At 45.7% G+C, this 21,814-nt stretch overlaps 1 protein-coding gene and 1 long non-coding RNA gene across 2 annotated transcripts in view; one reads left to right on the forward strand and one right to left on the reverse strand.

The window, feature by feature from the left end:
- The window catches only part of LOC119456120 (uncharacterized), an 84,280-nt gene extending 78,434 nt beyond the window's left edge, over positions 1-5,846 (reverse strand). The window contains exon 1 of the long non-coding RNA XR_007467572.1: positions 5,525-5,846. This is a non-coding gene — a long non-coding RNA (uncharacterized LOC119456120). The remainder of the gene's footprint in view (positions 1-5,524) is intronic.
- A 121-nt stretch (positions 5,847-5,967) lies between these two features.
- LOC125946350 (uncharacterized) overlaps positions 5,968-21,814 on the forward strand; it is a 50,278-nt gene continuing 34,431 nt past the window's right edge. Inside the window, exon 1 of the mRNA XM_049669147.1 lies at positions 5,968-6,060. Coding sequence (XP_049525104.1) covers positions 5,968-6,060 — 93 coding nt within the window. The remainder of the gene's footprint in view (positions 6,061-21,814) is intronic.

Consider the following 21,814-nt stretch of genomic DNA (forward strand, 5'->3'; position numbering starts at 1 on the left):
GACCTCCTTTGTAAAGAATACCCCCCCCCCCCCCCCCTCTCATTCCAATTAGCCACCATCTGCTCTTATGAACAGTTCTAGCATGAGAACTTCTGGTCAGTATGAGTTAGATTCACAGTTATTTTTGTTCGCAAGAGCTGCTGATAATTGACAAACCGCCTTCGCTAAAAATACATCAACTGTAATGATTTTCAGGCCGCTATGCCTTTAGAACCATTCTAGCATACAAACCAATATGTAAATACAGGCCCTGATCGGGGGAAAATTGGCGATCTCGTAAACTGGCCACACGTAATTTTGTTTTCCTTAATATTTAACTAAAGGCAGAATCGGGGAAAAAATTCCAGGGCGTATAATTTCTTTGTTGCATTTCGAGTCTCTTAATGGCTGCTATACTTGCGACAACTGAATGCGATATCACGTTTCTATACGTTGCCTTAGGTTGCCGTTGGCGAATCATAAGTTAATTAAGTCTCACTCTATTTACCACTTTTCCTCTTTTTTCCTCCATAAAGCTATCCGACAACCTCTAAACCTATGTACACAGGCAGATACACGGCTATAAATATACGCGTCTATATCTAGACCTTCATGCGTAGCCTTTGTGAGCGTAGTTCCTGTCGGTACTGCATTGGTAAATTCTGAGCTTGGCCTGAACAGAGTAAAGGCTGCTTTATACTTCTTTCTTGTGACACTGGTGACGCACTTGTTAAGTTCTTCGATGTATTTGTGTATCTACACAGCCTTGTTATAGTTTGAGTATACGCAGTATTGTTGCTATAAACTTGGCGAGGACATTTCACATGCACTGCGTCGGATAGCAGACGTTTAGCTCACTGTATCATTTCATCATCACCTCTCATCTTTTCCTTTCCTCTATCTACCATTTCCCCCTATATCCCAGTGCGTAGTAGCAGGCCAGAGGCACGCTCATTCAGCCAACGCCTCCACCTGGCCTCTCATGAGATATTCTCTCTCGCTTTGCATAACAAATGTTATGTTGTGCACTTCTGGAACAATGCATCTCTGAACTCAACGCTGCCTGTGTGATGTGCTATGTATACTCGCCAATGGAACAATGCATATTACGAGTGCGCTCTTTTTTGTTTGTTTGTTAACTGCGACCGCATAGAGAGCTTGGTTACTTAAGTTCCCGGTTATCCCAGAATCGTAACCAGAAAGGCACTAAATGAGCGAACAATGTAGATAGAAAAATAGACGCATTCAATACCTTTCACTATTCATATAGAAACCAAGACTAAGACCTTAAGAGCTTGACATAAAGTTGCAAGTCTATACGTGTCATGCGCAATGTATATACATCGCACGACGTGTAACAAGCATGTGTTGCCTCTAATCAAGTTGATGTAGTTCAGTTCACAGCGAAGCACAGAAAAAGTCACTAGCGTAGAACGTACTCTTGACAGTAAATTGAGATGTGCTCTTTTTCTTACGTTCCTTTGTCATTCGCTTGCGACAATCCGTAGCCGGATGCACCAAAAGAAATCACCTGTTTTAAATTCAGTTTAAGTGAAGAAATGACAGAGACGAAGGTTTGCATTTTCTTGTCACCGTCAGACACTGCTCACAAATATTTAGTAAGTATCGCTCTACGCTCCGCTAAAGTATGTTTCCATTTGGTGCTGTTTAATTTGTAACGTTTCCTTTGATCACTGAAAAACGTTGACGTGACAAGGCAACGACTTCGCAATCCGATGGTGGTGGGCGCGTTGTGTAAATTACTTAAGGCGACGCTACAAAAAGACCAAGAAAGAAATATGTTAAGTACAAGAGGCATGGCCCGGTCTTTCGAGGGGCCGCGCAGCCTCACACACCCCGTCCGGTCCAGACAAAAGGGGGCAGATGTCACTGTGTCATAAACACCAATTACTTGTGCCCATGCAGCTGTGATCACGGTTTCCTAGTGATTACAAAACAATTTTTGACGGCAAGATTTAGCGGCTACACCTAGAAAGTGTACGAAAAGGCACACATCATTATCAATTGCGACAACACTCGGTATAAGATAACATAAACACCTAAGAAAAAAAAACTCAGTGTGGTCGCCTTGCTTGTCACGTCAATAGATCCTCTTGTTATCTGGGCAGATAAACCATGCGCAGGAAAATTTGTCCTTGATAGTAACAAACAGTTACCTACTTCAGGGGCAGACATTAAGAGGAAGCATTACCTCAGGAGCTCTTATCTAATTACATGAGAACAGAGAAATCGCTTCCCTCTGAACTCACTGCACCAAATTTGAGTACATTGTTGAATTTTAAAGAAAAATTTATAATTTAACGACTGTGTGAAGTATATTTTTATTTTCGGCATCAATTTTTAAAGGAACCACTTGGAATATCATCTAATTTTGGAAAGCACAAGTATCGAGCTTACAACCCTGTAACGCAGCAATAGAAGCGATATCACAATTCGGAAAAGGGCACCTATTGGGACAGCTAAAGTGGACAAAATCGAACTATTATACAGCGCTCTGTAATGTACCACTGACATGTAAGCCCGACTGTTGCAAAAGCCACGTAAGCATTGTAAAACATGTCACAACCCTACATTTCCTTTTTTACTATCTCTCCATCACACACGTAAACTGCTTAATTCGTACATCAAAATTGCGCGTTTCAGATTATCTAACACTTGCAGCTTACATAAATACAGTAGATGTGTTTGGTGCAGAGCCGCGGATTTGTAAATTTCGTGCTTCAGTGTTTATTTTTTATAATTTATTCAACTTAGCAGCTTCCGGCAATGTTTGTAAACTTTCGAGGCTCTAAATTAAAATTTTGCTTCTTACAGTCAGTAGGACGTAATCTTTTCCTTTAGGGCAATGAATTTTATTCAAATCGCTTTAGTGTGGCTGTCTAATAATAACATTTTTGCGTCTCACGTGTACTTGAATAGAGAAATCAATGTTGGCCCCTTAGTATACCTTCCTCTTAACCGACGTCAAGGGATTCCAGCAACCCATTCTGTCAACGCCCTCAGCAACCTCGCGACGGGAAAATAACAATGATGTGGAGAGCGCCCACCTACGGGCTTTTACGTCACTTCCGGGTCCGCTTGCTCAGCCAATTGGGACGCGCTAGAAAGGATATCTTTGCAAATGATTGAAGGACAATGAGGCCCCAAGTCAACCTCCTCTCCTTTCATTATTTCCTTCCGTTCAATGCACTTACGAACAGCGTATACTCGCCAGCCCAACGAAAAAGAATAATAATAATAATAATCAAATTACAAAAAAAAACTGAGGGCATGTGTTTACAAAAATATTTTGCGCTTTAATTATTTGTAAGAGCCAATCGCGATGTTGGACATCTTATTAGTGAAAGTGTACGGCCAATAGCAAGCGCCTGTTTTGAAATAAAAGCTTTTTTAATTGGACCTCAGATGTGGGTGAGGGCTCCTTACCGACTGAGTTTGCAATATTTTTATCGAGTTGATAATCCGTCGGCATGCAACTGCTTAATGTACTTACGGGAGATGGGAGCTTTGTCAAGCAGTGATACAGTGGCTTTTTTCCCCATCTCCTCAGCCATGTGATGTATTACAGGTCTGGAACAATAAAAGACTACTAAAGCAATGCACACCCTACTATATTTCAAATGCTGTGCTTTAAAAAAATTGTTTTTTTTTTCGCCTTAAGAATAATTATTCTATTTATTTTTATTCATCTGTGCTGCTTATGTTGCACCTGCATTTAATTTTCCTTTCTTCGTTGCCTTGCCTTAATTATTAGCCCACGGCTTCGTAAATTTGTCTGCCAGCTTGGTCTCCGAATGAACTTTCCTGGGCTTCTCTGACATATCCTGTTTATATATATATATATATATATATATATATATATATATATATATATATATATATATGAGAGAAGCACAGCTTCGAGGTTATCTTTGGTTTATTTACCCAACAGTTTTGCTCGGTGGACCGGCCTTCTTATATATTCGTCGGTTTTTCTTCTTTCAGCTGGGCGTTTTACGTTCTCAAGCGGCTTGTGGCTTTTTTTCTTCATTGTTTTACTGTTTTCCCTGTACCGTTAATGCATTTCGTTCTATAGCTGAGCTTTTCTTTTTGTCTCTGGTCTTTAAGGGCGGCTCCGCCGCACAACTTGGTTGGGTAGTAACGAAGCCCCCTTCTCCGTCCGTGGTGACCACGGCGCCAGCGACAGCGTCGGCGTAGAACGCCGGCGCCAGACAGACACGCCTCGTTCGTGGACGCTATTCTAATCGACCGCAGGACAAGACGCCGCCGCGGAAAACCATAATCGCGATTCATGCTGAGCCCACACGGCTATGAGCACTGGCGCCGACTCTGCCGGAAAGGCCCTGAGTCACTATGCGCGACGCCATCGCCGGCGGTGATTCAGGTGCCAGGCGTTGACAAGGCGGATGTGACGGTATGCTGTCATGGGCTTTCTTGGTAAAGAAAACACGAGTTAACGACATTATGAGTGTGACGCGCGCGTGTTATGAACACGACGGGATGCGTAAGTCCCCCTGCTAACTTGTACCATATGCGAGTGCTTACGAATGTGCGTAAGTTGATGAGGGCGCGTGCGTGAAACGGGGAGTATAGGTTTTACTGTAACGAAGGTGCCGCAGCTGCCAGAAATGCGATAAGCAATTACAGCAGTGCAATACAATGACACACTGTAAGAATATCTGCGTGGTCCTGATTTTGTTATTGTTCATTTAGGATATTCTTGAGGGGCATCCCTTTACTGCGTATGGCATGGACCGCCTTTGTGCACAAGAGAGAGAAATAAACTTGATAATTTAATTAAATGTTGTTTTGTTTCTTCTAGTAATGACTGGATGTCCAGTTGCACATAACATCAGGACCTTTAATTACGTAAAAGTTATGCACATGTGGTATTAGAGCCTCGCCTGACATCACAGCCATTCCATCAAAATGAAACCCTGGAACCCGCAATTATTTTTTTAAGTTGGCCACATGCTATGTTGAAAGGTTAATATCACCTCTGATCATTTCTCGGCTCGGACTTCATTGTTTTCAAGAGTGACAATTTCCAGGCAATTCATTTTGCTCCGCAATCGATAGTTCATAGTGCAACAAATAAACAAGAAATATTTAGTGCACGTGCGTTGCTTGTAGATAAACAGTCACACTGACATACTTTCACATTGTCGGCACATTATTCAATGACAGTCCATAAAAGCAGTCGATGGCGGAAAATTGACGATCATTTACATTAACCAATGCCCCGTAGCAAACTTAAAACGGCGCGTTACCTTAGCGACGAATAATGCAGGGAAGGCTTCGAAAGCGATTCCTCTTACAGGCCTAGAGAAATCCACGAACTATAAACAATACGGCACACTCGTGCTAGCTGGAAAGCCACGTCATTAGCTGTCCAACCATCATGATCCGTTTATCATCATTATGGCGCCTCAACTAGCATCAAAATCATGAGCAGTAAATTGTTATTTTGTACCGCACACACAACAGCACATTTCGAAGCATCTGAAGAGAAGTTTTCACTCACAGATCTGGCGGACTGCGAAACGAACGTGCCAGACTTTTCTGCAGACGGACACGTTCCACACGGTGCGTATAACCACGCCGAGAGCGAACTCCCCCGGAGCGCGACGGTGAGCTCACTTCATCGTTCAAGGGCACAAGCAGTCTCGACAGACGCCGTGCGCGAGAACGTGGTCACGCCAACGAAAACGTGAAAATTGGGAGCCCGGACTTGGCGCCGTTTTGCGCGTGCCGACGTAGGAACAATGGCCACTTGGCCTCACGGCGTTCAGCCACTCGGAAGTACACGCGACGACCTTGGCCGACTTCCAGGAGCGCTGAGGGTTGGTTGTTTCGCAGCTACAGCGACTCAGCGGTCTCGAAAGCTCTCGCCACTCGTCTTTTACTGCGCAAGAGGCTTTCACTTGGACTGTCGGCCGCGACAGATGGATGTGAACAGGCAGCAAAATGGCTTCACAGCTGATGGATGCTGTGCCAGCCGACAGCCAGCCTGCGTCGCGGACGCTCGTCGGTGGCATTGAAACCAACTGTCGTTCCTCGGTACGTGCCTGCAGCTTGCGCTGGATGTCGCTGGAAGGAAGGCTCCGAGACAATGAGTAGCTGCGCGGAAGAAGCGTTTTCTCTTTCTTCAAAAACGCGTTGGAGCCCCGTGTGCCGAGGAAACTTCATCGAGACATGCATGGTCAGTGACGTGTGTTGGTGTGTTCTGAATGCTCGTTATCGCTTGTGAGCGCAAGTGTTTCTATGGCTGCTTGGAAGAAACGTTTGGTTGTTTTGAAAGACGGTACAAGAAAATTTCAGTCGAGTTTTCCGATCTGCAATGCTCTGAATGGACACTTCAATTTGAGTGAAACCAATGATAACATATGTACGATATGGATTTCGCTGTTGACAGATATATGACACCCACATTGCAAGTGAAGACTGCAGACTCCAATTTTGTTGTTGCATTAACGTGTGAACGTGTTTCCTGTTACCAACGAGTCTCTCAGAGCGCTGTTATCGGAGTATATAGTAAGTGCGAAGACAACGGCCATGCAACATCGCAAGCGGCACACATCGATGTAGTTAACATCCGTACAAGAGGGAGAGCATAGATTATTTAATGCACATGGATTGCACGCACTTGTACTTAGCTGTACACAAAATCAAGCAAATCTTTTCTACATGAGAGGATTCCATTGGTTCTAAGTAGCGTTGACATTCCCATCACTGTTTCTTGAGCGACCCTGACAACACCATGGACACTGGTCACTGATGAGTGAGGAAGCAGAAGCCCAAAAAGAAACTCTGACTGTGGCAAAGCATACGATGAGACAGCCGATGAGGCATGGGACCCCCGTTTTCGTCGGGAAAATACCTGAACCGATAGACATCCCACAAATGGGTAACTTGGTGGAAGCTGCGTGTAGCTGTGGTGTAAGGCGGATGCACTGGAAACAGTTAACCGATGCACTGCATTGCCAAAGCCTCCTTACAAACTAGAAGTTTGACACCTGTTTGTGTAACAGCATCTGCTGCGTCTTGTCGATGCTTCAGTGCCTTGCGGATACCAACCGGATGATAATTCACACTAGAGGCACATTTGTGGACGCCGCAACATTTGCACCAATTGGCCATCGTAAGCAGTGCAAATCGGTAACGGTAATTTGAATTCAGCGAAGGGTAAGTGGAATACAAGGACACAAGGATCTTCTAAGGCTTTGCTTGTGAGGTGGTGTGCGCGGAACATTTCGTACATCACGCCTTCGACATGCAAGAACATTCCTCGTGTCATTGTGCGTGTGTCTATGTGTGTACCATGAGGAAATCGTGCCGTCTTATTACTACAAATAAATAACGTGGTGTTGTTAACAAGAAAGATGATTCTAAAGTGGAGTATACGGATACCTGTAGCCATTATTAAATCAGGTAAGTGAAAATGCATGTACATGACTTCACTGCTTCTTTTTAAGGTGCCTTTAAGTGTCATCTGTTAAGACTTCGGACAAGAAAATTTGATATTCTTTTAGAGCAATAAGTGATTGTGCGTCCTTTTCCTTTTATTGCGAATTCTTGAAAATCATCGTTTTGTTTCTCTATGTCGATGCTGCTTGGAAGGTTCTTTAGAACCATATACTTGTACAGGCATATGGGGGCCAAGTTCACAAAGCTTTTCACTTGGAAGTGCTTTTACTAATGGCTGGCCATCTTCGCTAATAATATGCTCAGTATCGGGATTGTCTGGAATTTGCTCTTACGAACCATTCTATCTAATAGGTTTTTTTTAAATACGGGTCCGGCTTCGTACGCTGAAAGATCAAAGCCTAAGTCACACTGTTAGTTGATAAACCTAAGTACATGACGAATTGCTTGCGCAAAACTTCATTATCATTTCCGTAGTAACAAATTACAATACCTTTGTTAGTGGTGTGCCTTTTAAATCAGAAGCAGGTGACAACCACAGTCGGCTCCCAACTTAAGAGCATTACAATGACCGATGGCGTTGCAATCCAGAATTCCTTGAGAGTCGTCAATATTTTTATTCGGCGACGTTTAGGCTTAAAGTCAACAACTCATTATTCTTGGTCCATTCGAGGTCGCGCATTCTATTTTGGCACGTCCGCGAGCTATTCTGAATGTCTCGAGAGCAAGCATGCAGGGTAAGCATTTTCTCGGATTCTTTTCATTCCATTTGTCTTCAAATTCATCGCCTACACCTAAAAACCCCGCGCCCACATAGTCTCATGTGGTATTCGAGCATGCGGCCACTTGATTAAGCCCTTGTCACTTTGACCTGGACGCGTGACGTTCTCTTTTTGTAGGGGCGACATCTTGACACGGAGGCGCGACTGATTTGTGCTCCCACGAAATATTTCGCTTGGTATATCGACGATGTATAAAAAAAGCGTACAGAAACTTGCGTTAGAACAGCATACGGCATCTGCAATGCCTCTGTGCAACACTGTCGATTACGACACAACCCATCCAGCACTGAGACCCGCTAACGTACGCGCGAGCGGATGCAGCACTTTACAGTAGAAGTGAAAAAAGCACGCCAAGGCACGCAAGCTGGCGTGCCTTATATATTCCTATATTTTAGCGCACACGCAAGACGTGCGTGTACGTGCAGTGTGGGAAGCACGCGAGGCTAACGCATTCGAGGTGTCCCAGGCTTTCAAAGCATAAGTGACATAAAAACAACCGGTTGTATCAGGATCAGTTCAGGGTGTCTACTCACAATAAAGTGCCTAAATACTTAAGGGAAAGGTAGGGCGTTGGGCTAATTGGAACAAATCTGAGGCGTAAAACAATGGGATCGAATGTACCACCTAGTATATAAATGAATTTTTATTTGCCGTTCAGAGCTACAATTGATTTCGGATGCTGGTTTCGGACATCTGTGTCTTTTCGCGCACTAATTACGCCATCAGCGTTGGTGCTCATAAAGTGCGTTGGTGTGCACCGGACACGGAAAGAGCGAACCGTTAAGTTCGTTGCATCGGTATCTGAGGCGCGCATCGCATTCACGCACAGGAAAAAAACACGCACAAACACACAAACAATAGAACACACACACGCACGCCCGCACGCTAGCTCGCACAACTATACGTACGGATCGGTACGTACATACTGGGCTATTCGACGGGTAACCCAAAACTGCTGTAGCTACCTCACGCGCACTTGCGGACATGCACACGTAAAAAGCCTTTACGTAAATTAAAAGCGCATACCAACAAAGGTTTAAACATTTCTAGACAGCTCATGCGGTCGCAAGGCATTATGAAACGGTAGGAAGTAAGATCTGTGTGTCTGTGATACGCGAGCGACGACATGTGTTTTAATGCGACAGTGTTTTCGAGGAACTACATCTATTGTAGGTCGCCACATAATTCAAAAGAACGATTAAATTGACTTAAATTCTGGTGTGTTAGGTGGCAAAACCACGATATTGTTGTGAGGCACGCCGTAGTGTGGGACTCCGGATTAATTTTGACCATCTGGGGTTCTTTAACGCGCACCCAATGCATGGTAAACGGGCGTTTCTTTTGAATTTCGCTATATCGAAATGCGGCCGCCGCAACCGGGATTCGATCCCGCGACCTCGTGCTCAGCAGCGCAACGCCTTAGCTTAGAGAAGCAACGCCAACGGCTTAGCTGAGCAACGCCAAAGGCACTACGGCACCACGGCGGTGGTGATTGAAGAGAACAAGCCGATAAGAGGTACAAGTGACGTTGACAACCGTCCGCCTGAAATAAACCGTTTTCGAAGTAGGTAGCTTCAGTAGTGGGCGTCAATCCTTGTCGTTCAGGTTTACAGTAGCCCTTCGTCGTGTCCAGAATGCGGCCTCACCTATGTTTTCTTTTTATTTCGAAAAAAAAATTGGGACAGTTGTGGAAAGCATGCATTTCGTAAGCAATCTGCGTTACTACAAGTCTTTCAGGGCAGACCACGTGTAGAGGTAACGAGTGCCAGAGAGACGTGCGGCAAGTTGCCAAATATATTCTTGTAGTCTAGCTGCGCGTGATGTTGTGCGACCGGCAATCAGCGTTTTCCTTTATATAGACGCGATAGCGTTAAACTTCAATTTACAGTTGAACTCTTTAGGTTTATGAAGCTCAATTTAGAAAATTTAAATATAGCACGCTGTTGATGCATCAAGCTCTGAAGGAGGATGCATTTCACTAGTTTAAAATTCTGACGAGTGCTGTTTCAGGATTCGTGTGCACTTTTATGGTAAAAGTCGCACCAGAGAACAAATTAAAGAACACCAAGGAACACTTAAAGAAATGCAAAAGAGTATTTGATGGTGTGAAATGCCGTCGTCATCACTTCAGTCTGACCGTCCGTCTGGCCGTCGTCATCATAACGCTTTCATCTATCCATCTTCGTAATTTCAACCTTCTCTTTATGTTTGTCATGCCACCTTCGTCAAAAGTCAAACACTCGTCGTCATCCTATCGTCCCAATGTATTTGTCGCCGTCGTTGTCTTCGCCACTCTGCCGTCGTTATGCCATCGTCACCGTTCAAGCATCGTATCTCATTGTCCTCACCGTCATACCTTCTTCGTTCCACTGATGTCATTCCATCGTCGTCACTGCGTCGGCGCCATAGAGTCGTTTTCATGGCGCCATGCCGGTGGGCGTCCGTTGGCAAGCGAGGGTCACAGCGAAGTGTGATGATATCGGAGTATGTCGCTAATAGCCGAAGCAACGGAAATCTCAAAATGACTACAATAGATGTTAAATAAATGTGACTTCAGAAATACGGTGTTTCTCTACATTGCTCGAATGCTAATCGAAGTACAGTCAAAAGTTATCGAGAGATGAGTTATGCGATAATTCTTATTTATGAGCTTGTTGAGTGGCTCATTGATTGATGCGCGGGTTGCAAAGTCCCAAAGCAAGACTGCAGCTACGATAGACGGCTCCATAGAGGAGTGCGACGGATTGACTGATGGCTTGCGGTTCCTAATCGAGCCCATAAATGTATGCACTTTGGCATTACGCCCCCCCCCCCCCACACACACACACACACACACACAATATGGCACTGAATATACATGTGGGAAGGGGCATGCTTTACGCAATTTTACCTGTTGAATGAGTACCTGTTAAGAGACTTGGCAATAAAAAAAAATTTAGTTGATGCCAGTACGTGTTTTTAGAAAATGGCTGCTTCGAATACGCAAATTTGTATTACCTTGCTGAACAACTGATAAGTACAGTTACTTATCCTTCAATATAGTTTATATCTAGCAATATTTGCGACAAGCTTTTAATATAGTACTCATAGGCAACCCGGTAGCATATTTTTATACATGTAGAGTACATATGCATGTGTCAGGGACAGGCCAGAACTTTTTTTTTTCGTTTTTTTTTTTGCATGCATGCGTGTTCCAATATAATCGCAGGATCCATTGAGAAACTACAACTGCACACACCAAAGGCCGACAGCTACATCTAGGCATAATTACTCTGTTACCGCGGAGTAAAAAAAAATAATAAGTGGGATCGAGGGACTCGATTCGTTGTTAGTTACAACTCTATGAAGCCAACAGACAAGTACGCAAAAAAGAAGCAAGAAAAGAACAGTCTCGTAATATACACACGCAACAGCTACAGCGTGGAGTAGAGTTTCATGGTTAGATAAACAAAGGCGGTCGGTGATAACGAGGTTGGCGTCCTAGTTTGTAGTAACTGCGAATAGCAACCGGCGTTCCCCTTACTAAACCTTTAATTACGACCAGACTAGGAGATATAAAAATATATGTAAATTTAGAGGCAGGTGCTCTGCAGCCATTCCTCGCAGCTGTTGCGACGTAAAATTGTAAATTAACGTTGGCAATGATTGGTGCTTCAACATGCTGGGCAAGATCATGCAACGATATAGTAAAAAAAATGTTTTTGTGTCCTGTAGACAGGGAACGATAAAAGAAAATATATGCTATAAATAACGTTCGCCCGTATATGTATACGTAGATGTTCAAGGTTCAAGCGCCAGGGTGTGTCACCTTTTCAACTACTAGCATTAGGTTTGCCTTCAGAACATAAATCTCGACCATCTGGTTACGCAAACAAGACACAGTGAGCGCAATTTTTCGTTCATTTTTGAATGATTACGAGATTGACAAGTGATGACTCCAAGCTTTAATTTGCGCAAATTGTGCGACATGAGATTCATGTGACTCGCTGTTACAAAACAGACACCAAGGCTTAAGGGCAAATTAAGCATAAAATATTGTGTTTTCTATACAGAAAACACACGCGCTGACGTTGCGCTCCTCTTACGAGTAGTTGCCTATAGCGCATCACGTTCCCATCGTATAGCCAGATGGACAACCAACCGAGCTCCGAGTACTTTGCGCACGCGATGTTTCAGTGCTGATGAGCGCGCGCAACCACGGCGCTTGCCGCGCAAGGGAGCGTCGTGCGTACCGAACTCTCGACCAGAGGAGCTATAAAACCACGAGTGCATACATTTCACGCCTCTTGGCGACGGCTGAGAGAGTCATGCAACGCGCGACGGAGGCAGAAGATTATACCCACCGGCCATGCTCGCTTCTCAGCGAATGCTTAATAGATGCGGACGGAAGTACTTCAATGTCCTCGCAATGCTTTCAGTCGCTCGTGCCATACAGGGCGAGTTATGGCTTGAATGCAGAGCTACATTTGAAGTAGTTATGTTTAGTCAGAGTTCGTTGTTTCCTTTGACTTCTTTCTGAACATGTATGGGAAGATTTCTTTTTTTTTTTTATGTTGCTTCGCCTAGCGGTGTAGAAGGGAACGGCGGCGAAAGAAGAACGTGCAGCCCTGGAACCCATAATAATGTCGAATAAGGAGTGGAGTAGAGAGTCACGTGTCCAAGGATAAAAGTTGTGGTAGTGGGGTGGAGACCCACGCCGCGAAAATGGCTAAATGAAAGAACTCCAGGAGCACATAAAACGAAAGTGGCGACTGCAAAAGCTTTTGAACAAAGTGAAAGAGAGAGAGAGAAAGAGAAATGTTATTGGTGCTTATGACACACGTGAGGAGCAGCACAACGAATGTTTGTGTTTTCTCTTTCCCGTCTACCGCCATCTACAGGAAACACTACAGCTTAGACAGGTATATAAGCAATTATTTTTAACGAAAAGCCGAAAGTTGCACAAGCTCTCATCTTCGCTTGAGTGCAGACGATAACTTTCTCCTAGCGCGCGCAGTAGTACGCGGAGCAGCCACCTTGCAGTAAGTGTTCGCATGTTCGTGTGCGCTTGCTTGGTATCCATGAAATACTCTATACTTGCAAATGTAATGTAAAACGTTTTTCCTACTCCATTGTCTTCCCTACAACGGTTGTAATGTGCTTTAAAGAAACAGAAGGATTAATCAACTCAAATTCTTGCACGCTGATCATAGAAATGATGCATGTCTAGCACGCTTCAAACCATTCATATGAACACATAGGATTGCACTAATGCACGTTAGCTAGACTTGCACTTTAAAAGCACATGACGCCAGTGAGATATATCATGAAAGAGAAAAAAGTTAATTAAATACTGGGACTGTATGCGCCAACACCATAATCTGGTTATGGAGCACGCCGTAGTGGGTATTCCGGATTAGTTGTGAACACCTGGAGTTCTTTGGCCTGCACCTGAGTGAGTACGAACTTTATTGAGGTCCTGAGGAGAAAGAATTAAAGCGGGGCCGGAGGGCCCGCCAATCAATCCGGTGGCTCCACCCAGGCCGGGGCCCGTAGACAGAGTCCTTCGGCGACGGCCCGGGCCCTCTGGACAGCCTTGAGCTGAGCGATGAGCTCTTTACTTATGAGCGCACCTAAATCAAAGTACACGAGCGTTTTTTTTTTTTTTTTTGCATTCCGCCCACATCAGAATGCGGCCGCCACGGCCTGGATCGAAACCCCGACCTCGACCGTAGCAGCGTAACAGCATAGGTACTGCACTAGTGCGGGTCGTGAAAAAACTCGTTTCATAAAAGAATACTGTGGTTCAAGTTTTTAAGCACAGCGCAGTACGTATAACAAAACTTAAGAAACTAAGCAAGGGGCGATATTCGCTAAGCGAGTTACGAGCAAATTAAAAATCTTAAGAAATAAGCGATTCACAAAGCTAAAACCGTTGTTAAGTTGAGCAAGCTTGTGATGCCCACCACTGTAAAGACGAGCGCTGTAGGCGGCAAAAGGCGCGGATGTTGTGGTAGCACAGGTGCGAACTTCAGTACCTGCGCCAATAGTAAGCGTAAGTCGATTCACGAAACATAAACAGCCGTCGCACCTGCCGATTTAGAAAGGAATTTGTATGATATGAGCGTTGCAGCCTTAAGAACATAATTGTGTCAATCTGCGCCGCTCGAGATGACGCGGGTAAGCGGTGGAACGTGCTGTTGGTGACGATTGGACAGAGGCTACGACTGATAGCCGAGGATGGCGTGTGCTTTCATCTTTGTGGCACGCTCTGATTTATCATAACAAAATGCATTGAGCAGTTTTAGTGCATGATTGTATTGGGTGTGCGCTGCTGTGGAAGGCAGTAACACTAATGCTTTGCTGCGAACTTGTACTTTCGGTGGTCCGCGCCTGCTGCGCAGTAGCTATGTCAACACGACGGTGTGAAACATCCGGCCACAGTGGCTTGGCATCGCGAAGTGAACATTGTGAAGCGTGCACGACGCTTAGCGTGGTCACTAAAATGCGTCGTATCAGCAAGATATCAGCATTTGCCGTCTATAGAATTATGCTGTCTTGTGTGCTCTCCCGGCGGCGCACAGTTCGATCACTTAATTCAGTGTATTTGGACGAAGCTACGCCATTTGTGTGTATTTAGTGTGTAAGTGCATACCGTATTTATTGCACTGAGAGAACTTCACATCAAGGCAGTGGTGCTTGCAGCATTCAGCTGGCAACTCAAAAATTGTTTCATTTATGTGGAATTGCCATAATTACGTTCAGCCACAGTACACGTATCCGCAACTACTCAGACTCGCTTAGACTCAGCCTCAGTGATAGTTCCGGCTTCACATGTTTGAATTCTCTACAAGAAAACTAGAAAAATACTTATCAAAAAAGGAGCCAGGCAAGGAGACATAATCTCTATATTCACTGCATGCTTAGAAGAAATATTCAGAAAAGATTAGAAGGTATATGATCGAAGGCGATTATCTCAACAAAATTCAGCTTGCGGATGACATTGTCCTGTTCAACAACGCTGGGGACACATTGGAACAATCGACTGAGGGCCTTGACAGAGAAATTGTGAGAGTAGGGTTGATTAATACGCGGAAGACAAAGGTAATGTTTAATAGCCTGACAAAGAAACTATAATTCATGATCGCCAGTCAGCCTCTAGAGTCTGTACAGGAGTACGTTTATCTAGGTCAATTAATTTTGCTCATACGGGACCCTCATCATGAGAAGAAAATTACAGAAGAATAAATATGGGTATGAGTACATACGGCAGGTATTACCAAATCCTGACTGGGAACTTACCGCTGCCGTTGTAAAGAAAAGTGTACTATCATTTAATTCTATCGGTGCTAAGATACGGAGCAGTAACTTTGAGTAAACAAATAAAACTTGTAAACACTTCTTAAGGACAGCGTTATGAGCGATGGAACGAAAAATGTTAGGTGTCACGTTAAGAGACAGGAATAGAGGGGTGTGGATCAGAGAGCAAACGGGAGTAGCCGATATTATAGTGGACATTAAGAGGAAAACATGCATCTGGGCAGGTCACGTAACTTGTAGGGCAGATAATCGGTGGTACATTATATATAGAGTTGCAGAGTGTGGGCTAAGAAAAAAGAGGCGCTGTCGAGGACGGCAGAAAATTAGGTGGGGTGATAAAATTAGGAAGTTTGCAGGCACAGCTTGGAATCAGCTATAGCGGAAGTCAGGGGTAGTTGGAGATCGCTGGGAGTGGCCTTCGTCCTGCAGTGGACATAAAAATATGGTGACGACGTTTTACAACATGCAACATTTTAACGCACTGTTGCTCTTGAGCCGTAGTTAGCTTCGCAGTGCGAGGCCGCATTCGCATGTTTGCAGAATGGTGTCTTGGATACTACTACCCCTACCTTAGCCTCGTACTATATACCAGTATATATGTGCCGTGGCGGCTCCAAAGAAAGTGCGTCAGTGTAGCAAGATCGGCGACTTGCACTGATTTTATATGAGACCAGCTCGAATGTTGAACCATTCTGTCTCTTTGTGTGCAGTGCTGCGCACTATTCTGACGTGCACTTGAACATCTGTTCTTATGAAGCTGGTAAATTTATCAATGTGATGTTGACTGATTAGCCTTGACTTCTATGAAGTACCACTTGTTCTATGACAGACACCATAGTTAGGGGCTCCAGGCCTTTGGGTCACGAAAATATGATTTATTACTGTGTTTTATTACTGGCAGCCGGTACCTTGGACGGTACCTCTGCCGAGGGAGCAGATATTGAACTTATTCGCGGTGTTCTATAAAACCGCACCTGCAACCGTTTGCAGAGCTATGACATACCATCCCGATGAACGTGCGGGTGCTGCTGGCCTTCCCTTGATGCCATTTGAACTACTTATTATACAGTTTTCTCTTTTTTCCTTTCCATAACTAGCATCCAAATAAAGAGATTTAGACGCATTGTAATGTGGTGGTCGTGGTGATGTTGCGACAGACGGGGTTAACCTGGCAGACCTGTCCAGCAATTGCTCCACGTGAGCGTCTCTTTCTGCGCCACCCCAAGCTCAACAGGCGACAGGCGAGGGACTGGCGCCGAATACAGACAAACACCTACCCACATTTACATAGACTGCACAAAATATTTCCTAACAAACACAGCGACAGATGTCCATGGTGCGACTCCACCCCGACACTAGAACACATCACTTACCAATGCACGCAGCGTCCGGCAGACGCCGTCTCGCCGCTACTTAACGATACACTTAGCAATTGGTCGTGGGAGGCGCGACTCTCCGAACTGGACTTGGGAAGCCAATTGGCGACCCTCGACCAGGCCCGGCGCGCCGCAATAGCCAGTGGGGCCCTGGAAGAGGGGCTCCACCCACAGTGACCAAGCACCATCTTATTTTAAATAAAGTTGTTTCTCTCTCTCTCTTTCTGCGCCAAATATGTTCTGTCACCATGTATCCATCAGTCCTGCCTCTCGCAGAAATGTAAGAGGAATGCGTGACACTTACACTGTCATTCTTGTGACGGTGGTGCGATGAACGGGCGAGCTGAGTTGGGCTTGTCGAGGCTGCAGCGGACGCCCGGAAAAGGAAGTTGTTGAAAAGGGGTGGTGCTGTGATTTCTCGTGAGAATATAGCCTCAACTACAGACGCATGATGTGCGATCATGCTATCAGTTGACCGCGCTTTTTCTTTCCTTGTCGTTTAACCCGAGCTTTGCTTCCTTCTCGCTCTCATACGATGTCTTAAGTTGAGTGCATTACCACTTCGGTTGCACCCTTATCATATTGTAAGAACGTTTTTGGCTAAGAAATTGGGTACGAACGGCGCAGCTTAGTGAATTCCGCCCCAGTTGTTTTAAGATAAGTCCATTACTTGCTGATGCAGGCTAAACATTTCATTTTCATTTATTTATAGACTAGGCGAACGTCTAGATTAGGTCCAACCACTCTCTCTTTCTCTATTTTAATTTTGCAAGGGCTATACCGGACATGGCAAAAGAAAATCGTGAAGCGCGAGAGAAAGCTTATTTTTCGTCAATGGTGTAACATCGATATATTGAAATGCCTTTGACAATACATTGGTATATATAGTTCTCAATGAAAAGCTTAAGGCAGAACTTGAGGAGTTCGATAACAGGCGTCTGCCTTCAATGAAAAATCCCAGCTATTGTTCCTCGTTAAAGTCTGCGGCCGGCATTTGAATAATTGGCTTCAGCATTGGATTGAAATGTGTTTTTAACATCTGCTGTTCGCTCTGCCTCTTCATTCTAGCTGTCTTCGCTTTCAACAGTGGCGGCTGTATCCACGGGATACTGGATATAGAATACTGGCTATGGGTTCTCTCTTATATACGCGAGATGTGTTTAGCTCCAATGTTCTGACTGCGTGTATTTTTCAAAGGGCGTAAAAGCGTCACACTCAACAGATTCACGACACGCTGTTCTTCAGCATAAAGCTTTTAAAGATGGGCTAGTTGATTTGTGGTTGAAATAACTCAAGACCATGCAGCGGACGAGAAATACCTACAAAGAATTCGCAAAATGAACGGCAAACAATGCTGATCTAACCTAACCGAGAGACCCACGCTGACGCCTGGTGGCACGTCTCCTCCATCACGACTACCAACGTCGATGACCATGAGCAACCATCGTGCATATGGAAGCTGCACTACGCTGCACACGCTAGCACAACGCGAAAGACGAAGCACGTAACTGACACACTAATACAACGCGCAAGACAAAGCACGTAACTGAATCGTCACCGAGTCAAATCAGCGCGTACAGCGCGTCGTAATTGCAGCCTCCGCGATCAACTTCAGAAACATTTTCAGAGCTAATTGCGGAGGCCACGCTCCGCTGTGCTGAGTACGGTGAACGCCACCTAGGTGGCGTTGGTAGTGCTTCTTGATGCCAGCGTCCCTTCGAATGCTGGTATCGAGGCGTCTTAGTGCTGAGACCACCGAAGCGTTCACTGTCGGTGCGCGTTAGTGTCATAATGCAGTACTTCTCTTTTCTGCTCGTAGGCGGCGGCACCGCCCCGAGCAAGAGCGCGGGTACACGGAGGAGTGTTAGATATATAAGGCGCGTCTGTGTAGCTCTCTGCAAATGCGTTTGTGGCGCAATGGGTTAAACGCTCGGCGAAAATCACGTAATACACCTTCTTTTCATTAAAATTTTGTTGCTTGTCAACACCAGTCTCCTGATATACATTGTGCCGTCTTTATTAGCGTTTGCTGTCCGCTTGCCTTACTTGTCGAATCTTAAACGCGTGCTTACAGTTATCCCTTTGACGTTTGTCACACCGACCGGGTGATTCGTCGGCAGGCGGTTGCTTGAGAAGTTTGCCACGCAGGTGCAACACCGACGCCAGCACGATCGAGGACCACAAGTCGTTTTAAGCATGGAAGCCTTCAGGCTGCTGATAACGACGTAATCCGTGGGTTGATTGACAGCCGGCAGCGAGTGTGCCACGCTGCACTTTTTGTTTGTTTCGCTACACGGTGATATCTGAACAGGAAATTCAGATGCATATACCGTACGCGTTACGGACTCGTCATCATTGCGCGTGCGCACAGTCAATTTTGATTCATCTACGAAAGCGCAGTGAAGTTGTTCCCCAGCATATCAATATCAGGTGACTCTGGAACCACGTGCCTTTCTGTACGTGCTACGAGCACACGACAGTTTTTTTTTTTCTTTTGTAAATGAATGGCACAGCGCCCTTTACGGCATGTTCCGTAACCAGAGCACTTCTATCGCGACCACATTTATTCACTCGGCTACGAATGCATGAACAGACAGCCTGGGCCGGTATTTTGTAACGATGCCTTTCCGATGCTAATGCCTTTTCGCGCTTGGTCAGTGGTCAGGGCGACGGTCTGCTCACGTTATCAACGGGATCAGCCGGCCGTGAACGGTGGATGATAAGACTAGTATAGAATAAAGCATAACGCATCGCTACAAAATACCAGCCTTGAAAGACTAAAGCAAAATTTGGTTATATATAGAATGGGGTAAGGACAATGTGTGACAGTCTCACCCTCCCGCAACGGAAGCATGGCCAACTTTACCAACGTGTATGTATCTAAGCGGCAACGCAACTCGTTGACACATCTAGTTAGTGGTCAGCCGACAGCACAGTATTCCATTCCATCGCCAAATAGCCAGTTCGCCGTTGGTGTGGAAGACATATCTACGCGTCTCCACACCTAAACTTGAACGCTGTGTTCTACACAGAATGCTACGGGAAGTAAAAAGCGCTTGCTTACTGTGTTTCAAAAGAGGTCCGAAGTCAGCGTTCACTCAACTATATGCTATACGGTATCTGCTCATGCAAGTGAAAGAAGCTGATCAGTAGTCAAATGTAGTGCAGCATCAGCGCCTTTGCTTCGAATCCAATGTAGCACACCCTCTGCTTCATCAGAACATTATGGGATGCCAATCGCTTGCTAATCTTTTGCGCGGAACAGAAAGAACATCATCTTAACGGCGAAACTGCTTTGAAGCACATGAGCTCAGTGCAACATTGCCGAAGACAAAGACGTCGGGCAAATATATGGCGTTGAACGAATTTCCCTTGAAGGCTGGTGCGGTCAGTGACGTAGCAGCGGAATTCAACGGGCAGTAAAAGTGTAAAAAAAAATGCAAGGAAGTATACAGAACACAGTAAAGCAGCTCAGCCACTTCCCATTGCACTCCACACAAAGCAGTCGCGTCTGCATGCGCAGACAATGTTTTGACGGCACAGACCATCCACAATCCGCTGCTCGCGCCTTCGTATTCCTTTTCCTAGAATAAATAAAAAAAAAAAAAAAAAACGATGGTGCGCGTTTTCTCCCTTCTTGTGTATCGTTTTAGGTTGTCTCATGACTCTTTATTTTTTCCCGTACTTTTTTATAGGAGTTTTTCATGGAAGATGAACGTTCGTACATCCTGTTGCACCTATAACCAGACACCATGTTCTGGGAAAAATGCATTAATCAACATCCGCCCGCTGCTCGTAACAAACAGGGTCGTGTATGCTGCCGCGCTGATCGCGCTCTAACGTTTCTGGTCGCGCTGGCAATGACCAGAAATATAGCGCAGCCACGAAACGGCTCGCGAACGCAGCCCACACGTTTCTTATTTCGGCCCTCGAGTGCATAAGACCGCACATATCGTATCCGGATGAGTGCGTCTGCGTATGTCTCGTCTCACATTCCACACCCTTGAATCGCAGAGAGCTTCTAAACACGTCATCGCCCAGTCACAGGGTCAAAAATAGATTTCGCGAGGCCGACAACAGCCTTCAAGCACCGCGGTGCTTAACTAACAGAAATCACTGAGGGAACTCGTTCTTTGCACAGCAAGGGCAGGCTGACTGAAAACAAAGAAAATGAATGGGAAAGCCACATATAACCCCCCCTCATACCGTCATCCGGAAGCAGGCAGAAAGCCGAAAACGTGCGCTTTCCAAAATAGGCTGCGCAGACGACTCTTTTGAAACAAACAACAAATAACAGTAAGAAAAAAATCCGCCACGCATCTGTCGGCGTTGCGAGCGGCACTGATTTTCTGCAGATTTTCATGTGTCACGCTCTGCTGCCTCCTCGCAGTTCGCTCGTTCCGACTGCAGTCAGGGTCTGAGCAGCAAGCATCTGGCATCCGGACGTGCGCCGCTGCGAACAGCGTGGCGGGGCTGTAGCGCGTCAGCGGGCTGCAATGCACCGTGCGTGCACTGTTGCTGGAAAAAGGCAGCGCGACCGCCCGCACGCACATCGTAGATTGGCTTCCTCTTCGTCTGTCTCCCTCCCAATCTCCGGGCCTTTCACTCGAGGGCGCCGTTCAACAACCGCCGCCGCGTCGGCGTCTTCCGCACGTCTTCTGCGTTCTCGTCTTTCCTACGCCGGTGAAAGTGGCCGCCTGGCGCACGGCACTGCGAACCGGGTCAGCGACATGCACAAAGGGGGGAAAGCTCCCCGCCGACCCCTAATTTGGTGGCTGCGACCGCGGCGCCGGCACCGGAAATCCCGGACATGCCCAGCCGCCTGACTCGCCCAAGCCCGGTCGCTTTACGGGCGGCCCCTTTCCCTTGTTCCCGTGCGCGAACGCACTGCTACGAGGACGGTGTACAGAAGCCCGTACAATGGAGAGGGGA

This window comes from Dermacentor silvarum, chromosome 6 (assembly GCF_013339745.2).
Source record: "Dermacentor silvarum isolate Dsil-2018 chromosome 6, BIME_Dsil_1.4, whole genome shotgun sequence".
Lineage (NCBI taxonomy): Eukaryota > Metazoa > Arthropoda > Arachnida > Ixodida > Ixodidae > Dermacentor > Dermacentor silvarum.